The sequence below is a fragment of the Poecile atricapillus genome, chromosome 6 (genome assembly GCF_030490865.1).
Source record: "Poecile atricapillus isolate bPoeAtr1 chromosome 6, bPoeAtr1.hap1, whole genome shotgun sequence".
Taxonomy (NCBI): domain Eukaryota; kingdom Metazoa; phylum Chordata; class Aves; order Passeriformes; family Paridae; genus Poecile; species Poecile atricapillus.
The window spans coordinates 19759814-19779713 of record NC_081254.1 but is presented as its reverse complement, the minus strand read 5'-3'; the positions used below and the strand labels follow the sequence as shown (position 1 = coordinate 19779713).

Here is a 19900-nt window from a genome sequence, read left to right as displayed (position 1 = left end):
CAGCTGCAGGTCTTGATGCGATTTAAAAGCATCTCTTCTGTTGCTGATGAGGTGGGCAGGAGACAAGAACCGGCACGATAGTCCATCCTGTATGGACTGTGGTACGTGTTGTTGTAGTTGCCACAGCAATGTCTACATAGGTTTTTTTCAGTCCATAGTCTAAGTATAGAGGTAGTGTAGCTAAGAACTGTGTCTGTTGTTAAAAACTCCTGCCAGTAGTAAGTATACAAATTTTTAATTAGGAAAAAATAAAGAAAAAGGGAATTCCCTCTCCTCATTTTAAGTAGTAAATATATTTCTTGCTGTTCACAGTGGGGAGGGAAATTTTTTGGTTTCTTTTTTCTGCAGTACAACAGCATATATTTCTCTTCTTAGGTGAGATATTTAATACCACTGCTGTTTAGTTTTTAATGAAGCTAAAGTTGTTTCTGGAAGTAGCTTCCACTGAGAAGCTACTAAAAGTACAACTGTTCTTTCCTGGTAATGACTGCTTGGTCTCTGTACTGCCTTCCAAATCAAATTCATCCCAAACACATTGTGAACAGTCTCTGTCCTCAGATATGACAGGCACTAACAAGGGGAAACAAATCAATGCATAAATGCCACCAACACCTTCCACCTTTTCTGATGGAGAAGCTCACATGTTCAATGGAATATTTTCTATATAAGCTGGCCACAGAATAATAATGGTTTACAATATAAAGTTTGATATGTACCTAACAAATTATGAGAATTACATTTTCTTAGGAGAAATCACTTATGCAATGTACATTAATGCATTTCTTCTTAACACCCACAATCCTGTGGAGATCATGCTCCAGAAACAGGGGAACAGGCTTCCCATCTGAAGTCCAGCAAACTCAGCTGAAGCATTTTGGCAATCTCCAGTAGGCCCTAACAAGCTTTGTAGTTTTAACACCTGAGAAGCTGTAGGGCAAGGCAACACAGGAGTCTACGTGAACTTCCTCATAAACCGGAGTTTTGCATAGGCAATGATAAGGAAGATAACAGTCATGCAGAAGAGAGCCACTATGTTTTCCCACATTGCCCAGCTGGTAGGGGCGATTCCTTGGCTGCACAGGTATGCTTCACCAGAACACCTGCAGAAAAGCACAGGACACAAGTTCATATTACTATGTGGCACACATCTTCAGGTAACTACTTTTATTCCTGTTTCACAAAGATCCTTCTACCCTTGACTCTGCAAAAGAGGTGATAGAGAACCCATCACCAAATAAAACTCAAGGGACAAATCTAGATCTCTAGTTCTCGTAATTTTTCAGTAGCAACCTAACTGTTTATAGATAACTGGCAATTTATAAGGAAACTTCAGAACCACCTTAAACCATAGTAAGTACAGAAACATTAGTTTCCCCTCAACAATCACTGGAAGTCCAAAAGTCGTGGAAACAATGTCCTAGCACTGTTCCCTGCAAAATACTCTGTTTGCCATCTTTCTAGTACATGTCATGAAATAGTTGCACTGCTACAGCTTAAGGTATCAATAGCAAAGAGTATTTCAAATGGGGCAAAATGCGAGAGATACCTCGGCTCTCTCTGTTTCTGCAGCAAGGTTATTATTTACAAACAAGTTCTGTGGTGGAGGCATGTTTCTGATCACAGGTCTACTGCTCTCCAGCAACTCTGTAGCTGTCCACACACTGCATTTCCATTGTTAAGTGACCCTAGATTTGTTTAGGGAAACTGATCAGTCAGGGCTAGGTTATCAAATACAAAACTTAATTTAGCTCATCTGCCTATTTTCCCCAAGTGAAGTTTCATCCCTACTTCACTCTTGGGAAATCGTAGAGTTTTACTGTATAATCCTAAAACACATTACTTTGGGACATGTTGAGACTGGCTTGTAAGTGGTTATTCTGCAAATCGTAAAAAAATCTGACACAGTCAGACTTCCCTTTAAGCAAGTCATCACAATTCATGTTTACAGAAACACCATGAGTTACTTACATTTCTTCTGTAATATTGGGGGGACAACTGCCCATATCTCCCACAAATTCTGTAGCATTTGGATTCTTCTCACCACAGAAGTAGAGATCTCTGTATTCATTCACCTGAAGAGCCTAGGGAAAGAGGTGGAGTTCATGGTTCGGGGTGTTAAAACTGAAACACTTCAAAGAAACTTTATTACTAGAATACACATGCCACCATTCTTGGAATCATATGTTCATGTTCCTTTTTATTTTTAAGTTCTTAATCACTACCTTTCTAAGGAACTGTTCCAAGATCTACATGCAGGGTGGTTTGGTGTCCCAGGCCTTGGCTTCCAAGTTGCTTAGCCAAGGGTTTCCGTCTTGCCAGCTACAGGTTCCCATTCATCCACTTTCACCTGGGTCAATCTACTTATCCAGAAAACCATGTGGCTGCATGCAGAAACCCCAGCACCACCACACTGAAGGCATGGCACAGTCAGCTGAAGAGGTGAAAGTTTCCCCAGCACTGGCATCCTGCACTCATTGCTATCTCAGAGGACACGTCCACATTGAGTAACACTGATAAAGTACCTCAGTGATACCCAAACAATGAGATTTTGCACATCTCCCACCCTGCGCCAGCTGCAGCATTCATTTCAGTCATTGTTACTCAAAGTAGAACACTATTCCTTCCGAAGAGGCTTGGCCAGGATGCAAACAGGAGATGGAAATACAACTGCCACCTGTGACCTGCTCTATCTATTTACTATGTTTCAAGCAGCTGCACCCTTAGATTTCTGCTGCTTACTATTCAGAAAAGTCAAATTTCACTTCAGAGGAAGCCATGCTGAAGACTTGTGCACTATAGTAAATACTTTAACCAGTTGGAAAGTCATTGGCCTCAGACTGGCCACCCATACAGTAGTGTCTGGAGAGGCTGTACAATATTTGATTTTATTCTAAACCACAGGGATAAACTCTTCAAGCTAGGAATTAATGCCTGACTGGACAGCCTGCTCTGCTGCTGTCCAAGCAGCACTAATTCTGTAGCACAAAGTGTTTGTTCAGTCTCTGAGGCTTCCAGCTCTCACACAGAGTTCTAACTTTTGCTTCCTTTTTGAGGCTGGCTGGTTTGTTTTGGGTTTTTTTTATTTTTTTTTTTTACCACATTCATGCAATGAAATAAACTAAATCTGGCTTTAAGAGAACTTCACAGTTTATACTCAAAACCTCTCCAGGAAGCAGCAGTGTGGCTACATTACTCAGAGGAGACCAATGCTATTTTCGACTCACAGTGAGGCCATATCGGGGGATGCTGAAGTACTTGAGCCAGTTCAGCCAGCCCATTACTGAAGGGAGGTTCACTAAGAGGCCAGAAAAGATCTGAAATAGAACAGAAGAGATTTGTGAGTCACAAACTCTGTTTACTGCAAATAATACCATTCCTGCACAGATGCTGCAGTTCCCAGCAGAGTTGCACTGGGATTGATGGACCAACTACTGTTGTTATCCCTGTACCCACAGACACGAGTTGGAACCTTACAGCACTCCCATGCTGCTGGCCCAACAGCACACCCAAGTAACTTCAGCTGAACTGCTTGCAAAGAGGTCAGAAAGGTTTTCTACATCCACATGTGTGCTAAGACGCATGATCACAACTTCTTACTCAGGAGGACTGTCCTGTGGTCAAGCTAGCCAGAGGCTAAAGAAGGACGACAGGGAGGTGAGAAAGTGGAGAATAAAAAAGGAAAAAAATGGGGAGCCTTTCAGCCTTCCCCTCTGTCCTACGTCTTTTATTCATGCTTTCTCTTGTCTGGAAAAAGATTTGCTTTTACTTCTAAGCACAAGTGATCTTCATAGCTAAAATGACACTTCACCCTCTGCTTCATCACAAGTGATCTTTCAGGACACAGTCCTTATACACTAAGTCCTTATACACTTGAGTGATTTAATTCAATGTACATCAGCTGCCCTTCACTACACAAGCACACTTCTCACCCACACCCACAGTGAGCAGTTGAAGCAGAGCACTATTACTTGGCTAACTGCAAAAGCAGGTTAAATTGCAAATCGAAGAATAAGGGATGTACTGTGGCTCAGAGTATGAAATCATCTAACAAGAAATATGTAACTTGGTAGGTTTCACAGTAAAGAAGTTTCATCACCAGCATCACCTCTTTGAAAAAGAATTCACAGCTCTCATCTATGAGTAGTCAAAATTCCTTTCTCTCTCACTTGTTCTCTTCCTTAAAAAATCCTTGGAGAAGAGTATTGAATTAATTTCTAGAACCCCAGGGCAATATTGGATTATAAAAAAGAGAGGGTTTGTGCCTTCTAATCCCACTTGGGCAGCAAAAATTAATGCAAAAAATCAAAAGATCTAAAGTTTATTTCAAGTTTTTTTTCCTTTTAAGTGATATAGTTGATCACTTAGATTTCTAATACTGGAAATGCAAGATTTTTTTTAAGTCAGTCTTTGTAAGGACAAGCGTGGCACATGGTTAGGAAAGCTCTGGTGGCATCACAACTACTGAACTGCACCCAACTCTTAGACTAGAAGCTGGCAGAAGTTTATCTTTGACTACAGTGACAATAAAATCACAAGCATGGGGCTGATGAGCCACTGGACTATGGATATTTTAGCCTGCCTAGGGCTAGCTCAACCCAGTCCTCTCAGCTGGTCTCAGCTCTTCCCTCCCATCCACCAAAGGAGCACACACCCCCTTAACATACTTACAAGCATCAGGACAAAACAAATGGTGATGAGCAGATTGGCCACAGCCACCACATCCATGCCAGCACTGATAGCCAGGGACATGGCTGTGGCTGTGTAGGACACCAGTATCAGGGTCAGCATGAAGAAGAAGAACCGCCCTGCAACAGCTTGGTATCCTATCAAAAACCAGAAAGGTAAGAGTCCAGTAAACAACCACATTATGAATTCCAGAGAGGTACCCTTGGATTCCTACACAAGACAGGCAAATCAGGAAGAAAGATCAAGTTTGGAGTTGGCAGGAACTATGCATGCTTCAAAAGCCTAAAGAGTTTAACCAAAAGATGTTGTCAGGCAGGTCCCTGTGTTAGATTGCTGGTGTCTCTGCCCCTGCCCCAGAGTCCTCCAAAGTTAAGATGCCAAGCAGTTGGAGGTTCAGCAGTATGTTATAGATACAGGAATCTGGCTAAATCAGAAATCAAATGTGTTGGAAGATGACAGGTTCAATGAAAGCATCAATTCTTTACCAATCATCCAGTAACTGATGCATGAGAATATGATGGCTGGAGTAGTTCTCATGGGCAGCAGATCTCCTATCATCAAGGCCAGGAAGTAGGCAGACACACGGTAATATCCACTGGTGTACTGATGGCTGTGAGGACAGGAAGGAGGGGAGTTGTACAGGTTTAGAGTTTCTGTAGGAAGCAGGCTTAGAGTGCGTGTTTGGTTTATCCTGATTTGTTTCTGCTCTTTCTACCACTGACTCCTCTCTATGCAAAATGCTTGTTTTATCTGTGCCATCACTGACAATCTATGAAGTAAGGGCTGATTTGTCTCTCAGACCCTGCAATCAAACTGACAGCCCTCCAAGGAAAGTGAATGAAAGACTGTGTGATTGCTAAGTAAAATATCATAAAAAAATATCCTAAGTCTCTTTTCAAAGAATAAGATCCTTAATACAAGAGCACAGGGAAGCATTAGGCTTCTATAAACTGGAGGAACACTTCATCCACTGCTAACTCATACAGCTGCTTCCAGGGAAGAAGGAATGATACCCAGCAATGGGAAAACACCTTTGGGACATAAACTCACCTCCAGTTCACAGGTCAATTAAATGTCATTATGATTGTTTTGCTGCTTAATGGAGCTCATGAAAAGATGTTTTAACAGGTGAGGTGCCTAAATCCCCACTGATGCAGCTGGTAAACTATGCTGGCAAGCTAGTCTTCCAGACTAGCAAGAAATGGCAGTGTGGGGCAGTTTCACTCCTGAGCAGCTGTTAGGGACAATATCAAGCTGCTCTGAGCAGCCTGTGGGTCGACATGTACATTCCGGGCATAAATCTCCAGTTTCCTTTTTACTGCACAGGATCTGTCTCTTGCCCTTCTACTGCATGAGCTGGAGGCACCTCCAAACTACACTTTCAACATATATGTATGTATACATGTGTGTATACTGTATCTACATGCATTTACAAACATATACACACATACAGAAACGTGTATATATATATAAATATAATTATAAAAATATTACACATAAATAATATTATAAGCAAATAAAGGTAATAAATACAGTAACTATATTTAATGATATATTAAAGTAATTACTTATAACAACAATATAATAATCAAGCACATCCCTCTCTAAACAGAGAGATGCCCTTGATTACTAGCGAGCCCTTGTAAGCCAGACAGCGGCCCCCTTCATCTGAGCATCCCTTGCATAATTTTTCCAGGAACTCTCCCGTCATTTTTGCACAGTCTTGCCTCTTTAGGACCATTGCAAGACTGTGTGTCAGTGCTTGTGAGAAAGAGAGCAGGAAAGATTCCCAGTCCACAGGATTCACAGATGCAGAACTCAAAAGCAGCTGTTACCAAAAGAGGGTAGGAAAAGCAGTAAACTGTCACACAGCAAGCAAGTAAAAGCATTTCCTCCTTCCCCCAGCTCTTAGTATTTCACATCCCTGCTCTACAGACTAACTGAGCATTACTATTACAATCTGATGTTGCAAGGGAACGATCAAGTATTGGTGGCAATAATTTTGTTCAGCATGTAAGATACTGCCCCATCTCATTTCAGGGTATGAGACAGTCCAAGTGCCTTACTACTTACACAAATAGTTTCTTGTCTCTGATGAACAGCTCAATTGCAGAGACACTGGAAAAACACTGGTTTGTAGTGACAAAAAACAAGGATCCAACCCTAGACGGCAAAACAGAACAGCAGAAAAGTGAGGGAACAACCAGAACAAACAGTGGTAGCCTCAGACATTATCACACCATCAAGTCAGTGCTTTTCTCCATTCACAGAATGGAGATAATTAACTGTGCTACTGAAAATCTTAGCTGTATCCTTTATCTTCCCTTTTACATGCCCTTTGTACTTATGTGCAAGACTGACAGAACTATGGCCCCTTTAGGACCCCTGACAATTCCATGCTGCAGTGCACTGAGACTTGTGAACCCAACCCTCCTTTGTATTTCAAGTAGATCCCAAGGCCTTCCTTCCCTGTGCCTCAAACCTGACTGCTACAGATAGAAAAATGAGCAAAGCTGTGGTTTTTCATCTTACCGATTCTGAATGCCACTTCGGTCCAGTTTTACACCAAAAAAGATAGCACCCACAACCAAGGCTAGAATTATGGTCACGGCAATCTGGAAGTGGAAAGAAGAAAGGAAAAAGGAAATCCTTCAGGTAAGTAAAAAAATTAGGAACTAACATTATTAAGTCATATGCAGGGTTTAAGATTCACACCTGCCTAAAGCCTTGCTCTTGTGAGGCAACGTGTACCTATGACACAGACAATTAAAATCCTTATGACGGTTTTTCGGATTTTATCCTCTTCACTTTTCTACTTCAGAGGAGCTAGCAGAGTTTAGTAGAAACACATTTATAGAATAACCAAGTTTAAATTTTAAAGTGAGGCACAAAATTAATATCACCCTAGAGGTTCCCTATGTGAACCAGAGAATGGAGCACTTTCCCCACACCCAAATCTTCAGTGCAGTAGCCCTTGTGCTAAACTAAACTGGAGATCTTTTTCCAAAGGCCACAAAGGTAGCTGAGCATCACACTCCACTTAGATGGCAGTGGCACAGGACTTTTCTGCTTCCCTAACTGCCTTTGAAAACATGATTCTGTCCTACAAACTGCAGGTTATGGGACTGAGAGCAGCAAGAATCTGAGACTTTTAGCAATTGTTACGTACTTGTGCAATGGAGGCCTGTGGGTTCCTGATGAGATTTTTCAGGGAACGCTTGGACACCCAGTACAGCTGAGTCAGGAATCCATTTGCATAGGTAATCTCATGCTCCTGCTTGGATAGTCTCTGCTTGCTTCCCCGTCCAAGTTCCACTTTCCCCAGTGCTTCCTTTGTGCTCTGATATAGGCTGGAGCTGAGATATTTCTGGTGCAGCACATCTACCACACTGCTATCCACATTCTCTTCTGCCACTCCATTGTCACTGCTCACTTCTGAATGAGAAAAACAAGACATAGCTTCTGATTCCCTATGAACCTGACCAGATATAAACTCAGCAATTCTGGAGGCTGAAGAAAAATGCAGAAACGCCCAGAGAATCTGAGTTGTTCAAGCCTTAGCTCTGAGTTTAAGATGCTATGCTGAGTGAGAGGTTTTTCCTACATTTTTAATAGAACCTAGCTAACCTGCCCATTCTTTCTGGCACAAAATGGTCACATTCTTTTAACATGGCACCAGAAAACCATTGTTTCATTGAATTTGGGAAAAAACAATGTTTGCTCTGATTCACATCACCAAAAACTACTTTACAAAATCTGTTCCCTTATAGTCCTTCAGTCAATGATGTGCTACATGATCCCCAAGCCTTTCCAAACATTTCACTCACTATATTGTTAGAGAATTTGTTCTCTAACAGTTCCAATCTCTTTCACTCTCCTGTAAATCCAACACTCCTTAGCCAATCTACCTTGTCTTCTCTGCAGCAGCCTCTTATGTGACTGAACTTGTCAGCTGCCTCTTGAGACTAAGTTCTAGTTTTTCCAGTCTTTCCCTCACTCTTTGTTTTTTTTTTAATTCTTGGTATTTGTCATTGCTCTGCTATACTACTGAAGTGAAAAAATCCACTTAAAAAGTCTTCTGATCTCTTTAAAGAAGACCAAAACAAAGTATATCTACTAGTAGGAAAAACAAAAAAGATAATGAAATGCCCTTAGACTCAAGGAAACCCAGAGGATAAAAGCTTGCCATCACCACATACAATTTCCCTTCTACACTAACCAACAGTGATTTCTCCTGCACAATTTACCTTTTCCTGTGTCCACAGGTCTGTGATCTTCCTTGTTTGCTGCCACAGCAGTTGAATCACCATTTATGACATCAAGGAAGAAGTCAGCTGGATTATTGAAGGGTTCACATTCATATCCTTAAAAAACAAAAAAGAACAGACCAAATCAAAATCACACATGCAATGTGTTTGCATTGCACAGGGCACACCTCAGAAGGTCAGGTCTAATACTATATCACTTTTCCATAACCCTTTTACCAGAAAACTTCAGATTTTCCTATGAGTTACTTTCAGCAGTAGATGGACAGGATTTAGGAGATGGTGAATCTGGTGTATCTAAAGAGCTTCAAAGCTGCTTTTTCACTGATTTCAGGTGAGAAGGAATCTCTAACTTGCTTCTACCATAGCTCAGTATGGACAGCTCTTGCCTCCTTCCCAGCGCTGTTCAACCACATTCCACTCTGAAAGACACACAGTTCCTCAGCAGAGGCTCCTGGATGTCTGCTCTACAGCCTCAGATATTTCTTCCAGAAGCTGTTGGTGTTTCCCTGGTCACAAGGTTGAGGAAGAGCTGTCCAAGAGCAGCTTCTTATAATACAGTTCTAAGTATGGGACAAGGAGGAAATTAAAAACAAACAAACCCAAAGATGCTTCTACAGCTTTGAGAGAAAGGAATTGAGCTACTAAGAGGAAGAGCAGAAGTACTGACATTGGTTAAAGCACCTCCCTTAAAGGCAGGGAAAACTTACAATTTAATGTGTCCACAGTTGCATCTAAAGATTGGAAGTTCACTCCACATTCTCTGTTCATTATAGTCAGATACCCTCACCCTACTTACTTAGAGACAGGGCAGCCACCCAGCAGTGCAACTATTAACCCATCTTAAAGACACACCATCATTTTATTCTCTTGGCTGCCCACCTGCATTCAGTCTGGAGCATATTTTTGGATCAATCTGTACAGATTGCTGCCAATCTGCAGGCTGTGGCTCAAAAACCACTGGATCTGCCATGGAGGCCTGGTACAACTACAGGCATTATCTTGTCTGTTGGACATTATGATTATACATGTCTAAGTGATTCTTGGGTTTTGTCCTCATGCAAGGCAAAACAAAGGCAAGAGAGCCATGCTCTCTTGTCTTGAAAATTTTTGGGTTTCTCAGTCTTTTTCTGGTTCTAACATAACACTGCTCAGACTGTATGTGTACAGTCTCTAACATCCTAGTGATAGAAAAGCATGGGCCTGTTATCCAATGCTAGGGCAAGAATCTACACACAGATTTAACTCATGAGCCAGTTGCTTTTGCTCTTGGCATGGAAGACTTACCAATAGAACTGAAGTACTCCAGGGCGTGCTTTGCAGGACCATGGTACAGCACCTTTCCTGAAGCCAGTAATGTCAGACTGTCAAACAGCTTGAATATGGAGTAACGAGGCTGATGGATGGAAAATATGATGGTTCGCCCTCTTCTTGAGAGCCTGAAATAGAAACAAAGCATCTCTTAAATACACCACACTTTGGATTTCAGGAAGGTAAACCCTAAGTATCAAAATCCAAGACAAATACTTGGCAACCTCTCAGGGTCTTGACCCAGAAAAACCTTCTCTCCCTTCTCTGCCACTGCATCAGATGCTGCCTGCAAGACTCTCAAGACAGCACCTATCATTATAGGAGACCATCACTGCAGTACAGGTAGCCAAAGTAAGATTCTGTCTGTAGCTAGCAAAGCCTGAGGCCACAGCTGTGTATAAACCCTCTTTACATGTTTTTTATACCAGATGTCAGCCTAACTGGAACAGTCCACTGTGCTCAACGACAGTACCAGGTGTTACTTATCAAGCTGTGAAAGTCTGGACAGCTGAGATTTCTATTAGCTCTTCTGCTGAAGATTTACTCTAAAAAAAATTCAAAACAAGTTTTCCCTGAGGTTTGTCAGATGCTCTTTCAAGTGCTTTAGCACTGATGCCCAGCAAGGAACTATATTCACAAACACCAGAGCAAAGTAACCCCCACAAGCAAAACCAGACAACATGCCTCAAACCCAGGAGAAGGATTAGAAAGTCATTCTCATTAAATAAGCCTCTTTCGTCCTCCTTGCATATAACTTTGTTCTAATTGTCAGAAGACAGCTTGTCTCCAAAACATAGGACACTGAGGGTAAATCTGCAGGTGAAGTTTAATCTGAGTTCAAGATTGTTGTCAGGTAATAAGACTCAGATGGATGGCCAAGAAATTATGATTACAAGGCCTGACCTCCCAGTCCACCCTCCGTTGTGGCAAAGGGAAGCTGTCCAAGCTACATCTGCTTTTTGGGCTCCAATCCAATGCTTGCTGTGGAAAGATTCCCATAAGCTTAAAAAGGCCTTGGAAGAAACCCAAACAAATAACTTACCACTACTTCTGAGTATATTTGTCTAGTTGTTCGGGGGTTTTTTTTTGTTTTTTTAGGGGGTTTTTTTGGGGGTTTTTTTTTAGTTTTTGGTTTTTTTTAAGGAGAACTATAACTACTTGGTCATAAGAACATTCCTTTTTTTACTAATGACTTGACAACCAAATTGCAACACAGCCCGAAGAGCTGACTCTTACTTCTTCAGAAGGATGAGGACTGCATTGGCTGTGCTGGCATCAAGGCCAGTTGTAGGTTCATCCAGGAAAAGGACTGGTGGCTCTGTGATGAGCTCCATCCCAATGTTGGTTCTCTTCCGTTCCCCTCCAGACACTCCCCGGATCAATTCAGTTCCTACCTGCAAGCAGAAGAAATCAGATATTTTCAACAAGACCCAGTCAGTGCATGCTCTGGAGCTGTGGGCTTTCGACATCCAGCCGTTTTCATTTTCAGAGTCCCTTTAATGAACTCTAGGGCCAGTAGCAGGTGAGTTTGACTCAGTGTGAGGGACTGGGTAGCAGTATGCTGAGCCTGATTTTCAGAGGTACCAGGTGCCTTATGATTTCAGGGAACAAGGATGACACTGACAAGGAAGAGACACAGCAAGGCCACAGCATTCAGAGGAGGCATTGGCGTGTGGGGATGCCTTTCTTTGGTAGCTTGCCTGTTAATACAAGCTCTGCACTGAACTTCTCCATCAAAGACCAGTTTTCCATCCCTCAGAGCTTTCAGAAACGAGAAAACAATTCTCTTGTCTTGTTCCACAAAGCCAGGAAGTGACTGAACAACTTTCCAAGATACAGTGACTAAGCGACTCTTTCCCCTCTGAATTTATACAACATGCTGGACACGGTCCAAAATCTTCTCCCTTTAGTAGCAAATATAAATACCTCTCTCCAAGCCCCTTCCTGAGCTGGAGACTGATTTCTTGCATGCAATATGGTTTAGTCAAGTTCCTGTTTAGCTTCCTGTAACTGCACTACATACACCATACTGCCCAGAGACAAATGGTTCAGTTTCCAGAGGTAGTATGATTTCTGAGAAAGGTGTTCTCTCTGCTCACCTTAGCATCAGCCACTTTGCTTAATCCCAGCTCATTGATAATCTGGGTGACTCGCTCTTCCTTCTCCTTAATGCTGATGGAGCTGGGGAGTCGCAGTGCAGCAGAGAATTGCAGGTTCTCCCTCACTGTCATCGTGCCCATAACAACATCATCCTGAAAGTACAAATGGACAGTTGAAAAGACTCCTCAGCTGCAGAGTGGGTCTCAGAGTCCCTTAGTGGCAGTAATTGGATAGACTGTTTGCAGACCACAGTGGAACCCAGACTGAAGGACAACTCCTTCAAATTTTACATGACATGAGATTCAAAGTCCTTCAGCAGCAGTCAAGGGGAGACTGCAGCTCTGCAGGCCCCACAGCTTACACCAAGCAACCCCCTAGCCTGCTTTCAGGTTGAGAAGTTCAAGTGCAGACAGTGCCACTTTGCACTGCATGTGCATTTTTCTTACTAGCCAAAGTGAGGCAAAGCAGGTAGTGATTTTGTACAGTTAAACACCTGTCTGGAAGCCAGTTGAAGCCAAAGGATGTTGCTAGTGATCAGTGTTCAAGGTAGAGACACTCAGGGAATCACCCTGGTCAGCTCTGTTCCCAGTTATAAGCCATACCTCTTTGTGGTCCAGAGCACCTGCTGAGTTCAGCTGCCAACAAGGAGTGTTCCCCAGCTCCTCACTGGCAGCAGCTTCTCAGAGAAGCAAGAATATTGCACCAAGATGTTCCAGCCATGTCTCAGCTATGTACAACTCTTGGACCTAAGACTTTATTCTAAGGGTTCAAAACCTTCAACAGTCACGTACACTGAGAGAAAATCAAATCTATCCAAATAACAGACCTGAGCAACATCCAGCAACCTGCAACAACCATGAGCCTAATAGAGATTCGTCATCAGGTCCATTCAGAGCTCCATGCATCTCCATCAGCCCCACTTTCGTATTTGTACCAATTCTGTATCCTACCATATGATGAGAAAGGGCTGCAACACTGGATAGCTGCTGACAAACTTGCCTGTTACAACAGCCATCTTTGGAAGACATCCCCTAAGCTGCAGGGCACCAGATTCTTGCCTGCTTTAAGACTCTGCCCGTGTCAGCTGTAGCGCATCACCACCAAATGATATACCAGTCAACCATGTTTGGCACTGGACTTAACAGAGGAAGACAAGAATGTGCTGCTTTGCTACCAAAGATGGTTTAGGCCTTTCATATCCTCCCTTCCCATAACCCCTCAGTCTCTGATCCCATCCTCCCATTCTCCACTCTCAGATCCACCAATACAACTGCTGAGTCACTACACTGGAAACTAAACTGTGAATTTAAGCTTAATACCAAGCACGACCATCAGTGACATGACACCTTCACTCTCACAGCATGAATGGAGAGACCACCAGAAATTTTATAGGGGTGACAGATGACTTAGCATGCCTATATGCCTATCTGCATAAAAATGATCCTATAATTACGTATTTAGGACTTCAGTGCTGCTTGTAGTTTTTGGTCCGTCTTTATTGATCCAAGGAGTGCTGCATTGGGTGGGAAAGGGGAGAAATCATTTAATGTTTCACCAAGTTGCTTAACATTTTAAGGTTATGTTTGGTTGCTTTGGACATTTGAGAGACAAATGTCTCCAACTGGGACCACCTGTAAGAAACTTACTGGCTATTAATCATCCCCTGAGAATTTGGGGATCTCTGACCTGCAGGATCAAGATTTAGCACCAGTCTCATCCCATCGGTCCTCCCAGAGCCCCCAGCTGGCAGTGTTCAGCTGCCTGTGTCACATCTGCCTGCAGTCAGAACCCTGGATGGTTTCCAGACTTGGCTGCTCATACAGCTGCCAAGAATCCCCTTCTCCCCAAAGTTCCCCAGGGCTTTGAGGGTCTATTATTGGTCCAGGCCTCCACCCACTTCCTCAGATTCAGCTGGCTTTTCCTGTCTCCAAGTGGAATGAACCTCTGTCACAGCCAGCTAGAATCAGAGGAAGAACAGCAGGGATCTATTTATTTCCTAGAATTATTGTCTGATAGTTTGAAGGTACTTCTGCCAAATAGAACTGCTTCTGAGTTTAACAACAAGAGATTTTGGGTGTCATGATTTTTTTCCTCCCTTTTTTAAAAATCTTTGCTAGCACTTCAGGGCAGAGTCCAAAGGACAAGTCACAGTAGCCCAGCAGTTTGGGGATCCATGGGGCTGTGGGAAGACACACCTCTATGCCTGGCTAGGTTGGAGTAACAGTTTGATCTTATTGTCTTCCATATCCCAGATAAAAACTAAACACTGTAACATCTGAATTAGCAAATTAGGCTCTGTAGGGATCACTGAAAATTACCTAAACTAGTCATTCATGTTTCCTCATCTTATGTGGTCTCCCATCCCAAGGTTTCCCAGGCCTCCAGGAAGGCAGTTACTCACCTGCACAACATATCCTGAGATGCACTTGAAATTTGGAGGTTGTGGGATGCCATCTATAAGCACTTCTCCAGACAGACCTGCTGGGTCTTTTCTGGCAGCCAGCACATCTAGGAGACTTCAAACAAACACCAGGCATTAGGTTTTGCAATAACTGCTGCCTTTACCCTTGATTGGGTAAGTACCACCAGCCATGACTGAGTTACAGCCTGCTCACAGTGTGCTGAAACCAGAGGGCAGAGGAAGGGGCTTCCCCTACTCTGCAGGCTTTAGCTCTTTGTACAGAAAGTCTGGTGTACATCCAGGATTTTCCAGCACACGGTGTGCCACAGCAGTATGGCAGTGTACAGACGCTCACAATTCACAACAGTCAACCCCCTACAGACATAAACTTGGTCTGTGTATTTACAGATAACCTCAAATGCACAGAGACAAAAGCACCCTGCTGAGTCGTTGCAGGCTGCTCTCCAGCCAGGGGAGCACCGAACTAACTCCTCTGATCTCAAGGAAATTAATCCATATGGGTGTAAACAAAACAGGAGTTAAGATTAATTCTAGAAAGTAATTTTTTTTAACGTATCACTGGATTCTCCTTACTGCCAATGCAGAGGCCAGCCTGTCTGCCAGATAAGTAAACTGCCCTGATGAAGTGCTGCTCTTGAAAGCATCCTGATTAACCAGCAGGCTCCTCAGAAAAGAACATCAGTGGTCACCACAAAGACACACCTGTGTGAACCCTGGCCATATTTGCAACTGTCTGACATTCTTAAAGTGGGAGAGTGACAAAGAGCTCTCTTACCACAGGAGAGAAAACAGCATTAGGACTGGATGGAGATAGTCTACATGGTATTTCTCTGTGCCTTCATCCAAACAACTCAAGCATATGTGCACCCCCACCAGCAGGCCACAGCCAAGTTGGGGTAAAGATCAGAGCATCCTACAGACTGCATTACACCACATTCCTGTCAGTTGTCAGAGAGGGGTCTGGCCTAGCAGCTTCGAGGAACTCTCATGTTGCAGAGAGTTCAGAGGGGTTGACATCTTCCATGCCCCAGGGGGGCTTGTACCCCATCCCCACCCCATTACCAGTCAGAACAGAGCCTACATCTGAGCTCCAATCACCTCAGTTCTGCCTGGTGTCTTAACTCAGGCCACCACCAGACTGCAGTAATAGGGAGCACCAACTGGAGCAGATGAGGGATGTAACACGTCACAGTGCAAGAACTTCAGCAAAGCTGACAGAGGGGCAGGAGGTAAAACTGCATCACCAGATTTCTCAAAGGCATGCAAAGGTCTAAGTCTGCAGATACCTCAGATCTCCCCTAACCCTCAGAATCCCAAATATATTTTGAACAGCTGACTGTCCATTTAAATGAGCAGAAGGTACTCACGAAGATTTTCCACTCCCCGTTGGCCCCAGGATAGCATTCAAGCCTGGTTTCATAATGCCACTGGAAGAAGGAAAGAGTTGTTTACAAATAAGGACATTTACAAGGACCACCCATATGCCGATTTTAGTAGATGTGAGATGTGAACAAAATGCTGTTAAAAGAAAAACTTCAGAGATTAAAAACTTCTCAAATCTGAAATCAATAAGCATTTCTCCTTTCTGTCCCAGACTGCCAGTCAGAACAGAATCAGAACTGGACATAAAATGCAATCTACAAAAGACAAAAATTAAGTGTCTTCTCTGCTCAGCAGGGTCTTGAAAAGAAGCAACAACTGCTCTCTGTTGCTCATTTCCTCTGACTACACCTTGAGCCTTAGTTAAGGGAGCCCTCAGATCTTACGGCAGAAGAGTTCACACAAGTTTGGTCTTAATTTGCTCCAATCAATAACTGAAACTACTTCATCTACATCCCAGCTATTTTGCCTAAAAGCAAATCAAAGTGCTTACATGAACTGCTGACTGGCAGGAGGGCAGTAATTTCTGTACCAGCACAGCTGGATCTGGAAGGTGACATAAGGTCACTGGTTCACAGCAGAAGATTAATTCCTACCCTCTAGTATTTCATTTAAGCAAACACTTACTTAACATCATGAAGAATCTTCTTTTCCACAATTTTCCTTTTACATAGGAATCCACTGGACTGCTTAACAGAGTACTGGATGTTATGGAAACTCACAACAGAGCCACGAGGAGATCGGAGGGACTCTTGTGTTGGAACAGAACGTTGGAAACTGCCCGCTCCTTCCTCTTCTCCAACAGAAATAATGCTGTGATCGAATGTGTCTGACATCATGTCCTTGTTACACAGGTCAAGCTCCACTGCATGGAGATTTTTGAGGTCGCTGTTGTTTTGAGCAGTTCCCATCTGTTGAGATGCAGAACACAGAAACACGCAGGGAAGGAGACGTGTGAACAGAAATTTCTCCAGAAAGTGTCTTGGAAGAGCAAGTTCATGTGCACCACACAAATCGGTACACATGCCAAGTTTCCAAAAGGATGGACATCCGCACCGGAAGACATCCAGTAGTCCCCAAAGGCACGGAAATCCACAAATTTAGAACTAACCTTTAAGAACAAGAAGTATGTTCTTGAAGTAAATGATGCTTGCTCAAAGGGCATCTAATGAGGCAAAAACAAGCCTACCTATGATGGCCACCATCTTTTGTAACACAGTCGGTACTACTAATGGAAACTGTCACCACTTAAAGAGATTCAAGCTCACCCTTTTCAGTCATAACATGCTTAGCCCTCTGCCCCCCAACAAAGCCAGCAGAGAAAGCCTATTAATGAATCCATATAAAGAACCACAGCAAAAAAAATGTTTGTTGTTTATGAAAATGAAGGGCAGTTGCATCTTGTTTGCTGCACAAGTCTGTTTCAGAATAACAATTGCACATGCTAAAAATTACTGTGATGATGGGGAAAGCCCAGGTGCTCATCAGGTTAAAAGAACAAGGAGAAAGACCTGACCACAAAACACATCCATTGCTAGTTCCTTGAATTTTGTGTGAAGGTAGAAGTATCCCACCAATCACCAGTTTCCCACCGTCTGCACTTCTTTCCTCCCAGGACTAAGAGGGTGATAACTACCAAGGACCACCACTACAGCAGAAGTAGATTTCTCAGGGAGAGATGGTCACCCTATTGGGAACCTGGAGCTCCAGGTTTAAAGAAATGGGAATTGTCCTTTCCACTCTGCCTCTTCCTATCAGTGTAAGTTCAACAAGTTGCAAAAGCTTTTTCCTGTACAAGTGAAATAAAACTAAGAGCAAAGGAAGGGTGGTTTAGTTTGGACCCATACTTAACTCCAAGGCTAGTCAACCCTGGGAAAGATTTGCTTATGGGATACAACACAGGATATGCTAGTTACATCAACAAGAGATGGCTTACACACTTGAAAGGTTGCACAACAGATGGTGAGGGAAAAAAAAAAAAAAACTAACAGGAGGACACTGACACTAGGGACAAGGACCTTGTTAGACTTTTGAGCATTCTGCTTGTATCTGTCCTGGCTAGGTTCGGTAGTTGCGTTCACCGTACACCCTTTTATGCAGGTTTTTGTAAAGCTACCGATTTGCACTGGCCAGCGCGTGTGTGCACGGACGGCAGAGGACGAGAAAGCCCAGCAGAGGCTACAGGTAGGGTCGGGCTGCAGCAGCCCCTCACGGCAGTGCCCCTCTGTCACCCACCCACGCACCGCGTTCCGCTGGTTTCGCCACTAAGCCGGAGCCACGACCCGATCCGACCCGACCGACCACGCTCCGCTCCGCTCCGCTCTCCTCCCCCGCCCGCGCCCGCCCCGGCCCCGCCAGGAGCGCTGCTCGGCCGCCCCGGCCCGGCCCGGCCCGGCCCGCGCCGTTACCTCGCGGCTGCCGCGGCGCTCCGAGCGGCGGTGGCTCTGCCTTGGCGGCGTTTTATAAGCGGGTCCGAGCGGCGGGTTACATAAAGCGGCAGCGGGAGTGCCGGCGGTGTCACGCAAACCCCGCCGGTCGCGGATGAAGGCGCGGTGATGGAGCTCCGCTCCGCGGGCGGCGCGACCCCCGGGGCCGTGCCGAGCCCGGCCGTGTGAGGGCCCCGCTGCGGGAGCGCTGTCCCCGCCGGCAGCGCTGGGCCCGGGGCGGCAGCGCGGAGCAGCCCCCGTGTGCCGGGGTGCCGAGGACTGCCGGCGCTGTCAGCCCGCCTTCCCGGGGCGGGGAGAGCAGCGGGACAAAGCCGCGGTGATCGCTCGCCTGGAGCCCCCAATGCGGGCAGCGGGCGTCGGACACGAGAAGCCCCGTGAAATGCCCGCGGCCCCTGCGCGCCTCGGCACGGCACGGACAGACGGGGAGCGGGAGGCAGCGCCCACTCAGCCTCCTGCCCTCCCACCTCCCGGAAAGGTCATCACCCCCGGGGCATGGGTCCAGTCCAGCCGGGTCAGCTGGGGCCATTAGCAGCCCTTCCCAGGGTGACACTGCCGCTCCGATCTCTTCCGTGGCACTGCGCTCCTTGGTAGGCCCAGAGGGGGTCAGGACATCCTGCTGGGGTGACGCGTTGTCCATCAGGCTGTCTCTCTGTGCTGCCACGTGTTCCCAGCTAGGAGAACGTGTGAAATCAGGAATATCGGAGTTCCTTCAGTTTGAGGTCAAGCCTTCTTCTTGTCTTCCCATTCCCAAGCACTGTTGTCTATAAATAAGCTCTATCTCCCCAGGTTCCTTGGTACTTTGAATGCAGGAAAAACCCAATTTTATGATTTATAAATACTATTTATGGCAAAGCTGCCAAGTCACCATATTAATTGCCTCTGGTTTGACTGCCTTCTGCAGCACTGTACAGCATTGCTTTTTTCCTAACATCTTTTGCTAGATCAATTTAAGGCTCAGCTAGGGTAAAAGATACCTCTATCTATCCAATCAATAACAATAATAAAAAACTCCAAAGGCTCACCTCTCCCTTTTCCAGCACCTGCCTCCTCTGGGTATGTTGATATGCATGATATTCAATGATCAATGCCATTGATGCACTAGGCAAAAGACACCCACATCCTATGAAGCTGCATTGCTCTGCAATGAGGAGTCAGTGGGTAGGTTTATAGGGGTATTGAAATAGCCCTAGAGATCTCTCAGAAGAGCAGGTTTTGCTATAGGCTTGCTGAATGTTATCTTCAGTCACTCTATGGGTCAGAAATGGACTTGAGTTCATGTTTCCTGTGTG

The 19900-nt window shown here is 44.5% G+C and overlaps 1 protein-coding gene and 1 long non-coding RNA gene across 6 annotated transcripts in view; one reads left to right on the top strand and one right to left on the bottom strand.

The window, feature by feature from the left end:
• Window positions 1–219: 219 nt before the first annotated feature.
• On the bottom strand, window positions 220–18706 carry LOC131580656 (broad substrate specificity ATP-binding cassette transporter ABCG2-like). The gene is made up of 16 exons (XM_058842079.1): window positions 18573–18706; window positions 16792–17075; window positions 16152–16211; window positions 14764–14878; window positions 12362–12514; window positions 11499–11656; window positions 10239–10390; window positions 8934–9050; window positions 7856–8121; window positions 7219–7301; window positions 6760–6849; window positions 5172–5296; window positions 4669–4823; window positions 3225–3314; window positions 1969–2081; window positions 220–1100 (listed from the first exon to the last, which is right to left on the bottom strand). Exons 2-16 carry the CDS (start codon window positions 17073–17075, stop codon window positions 953–955), a joined length of 2109 nt encoding a protein of 702 aa, XP_058698062.1. The 5' UTR covers window positions 18573–18706; the 3' UTR covers window positions 220–952.
• The window catches only part of LOC131580660 (uncharacterized), a 37268-nt gene continuing 35540 nt past the window's right edge, over window positions 18173–19900 (top strand). For 2 of the 5 annotated variants that reach the window (XR_009277913.1, XR_009277912.1), the window contains exon 1: window positions 18173–18348. This is a non-coding gene — a long non-coding RNA (uncharacterized LOC131580660). The remainder of the gene's footprint in view (window positions 18349–19900) is intronic. The other 3 variants (XR_009277914.1, XR_009277911.1, XR_009277910.1) reach the window with 2 other exon arrangements.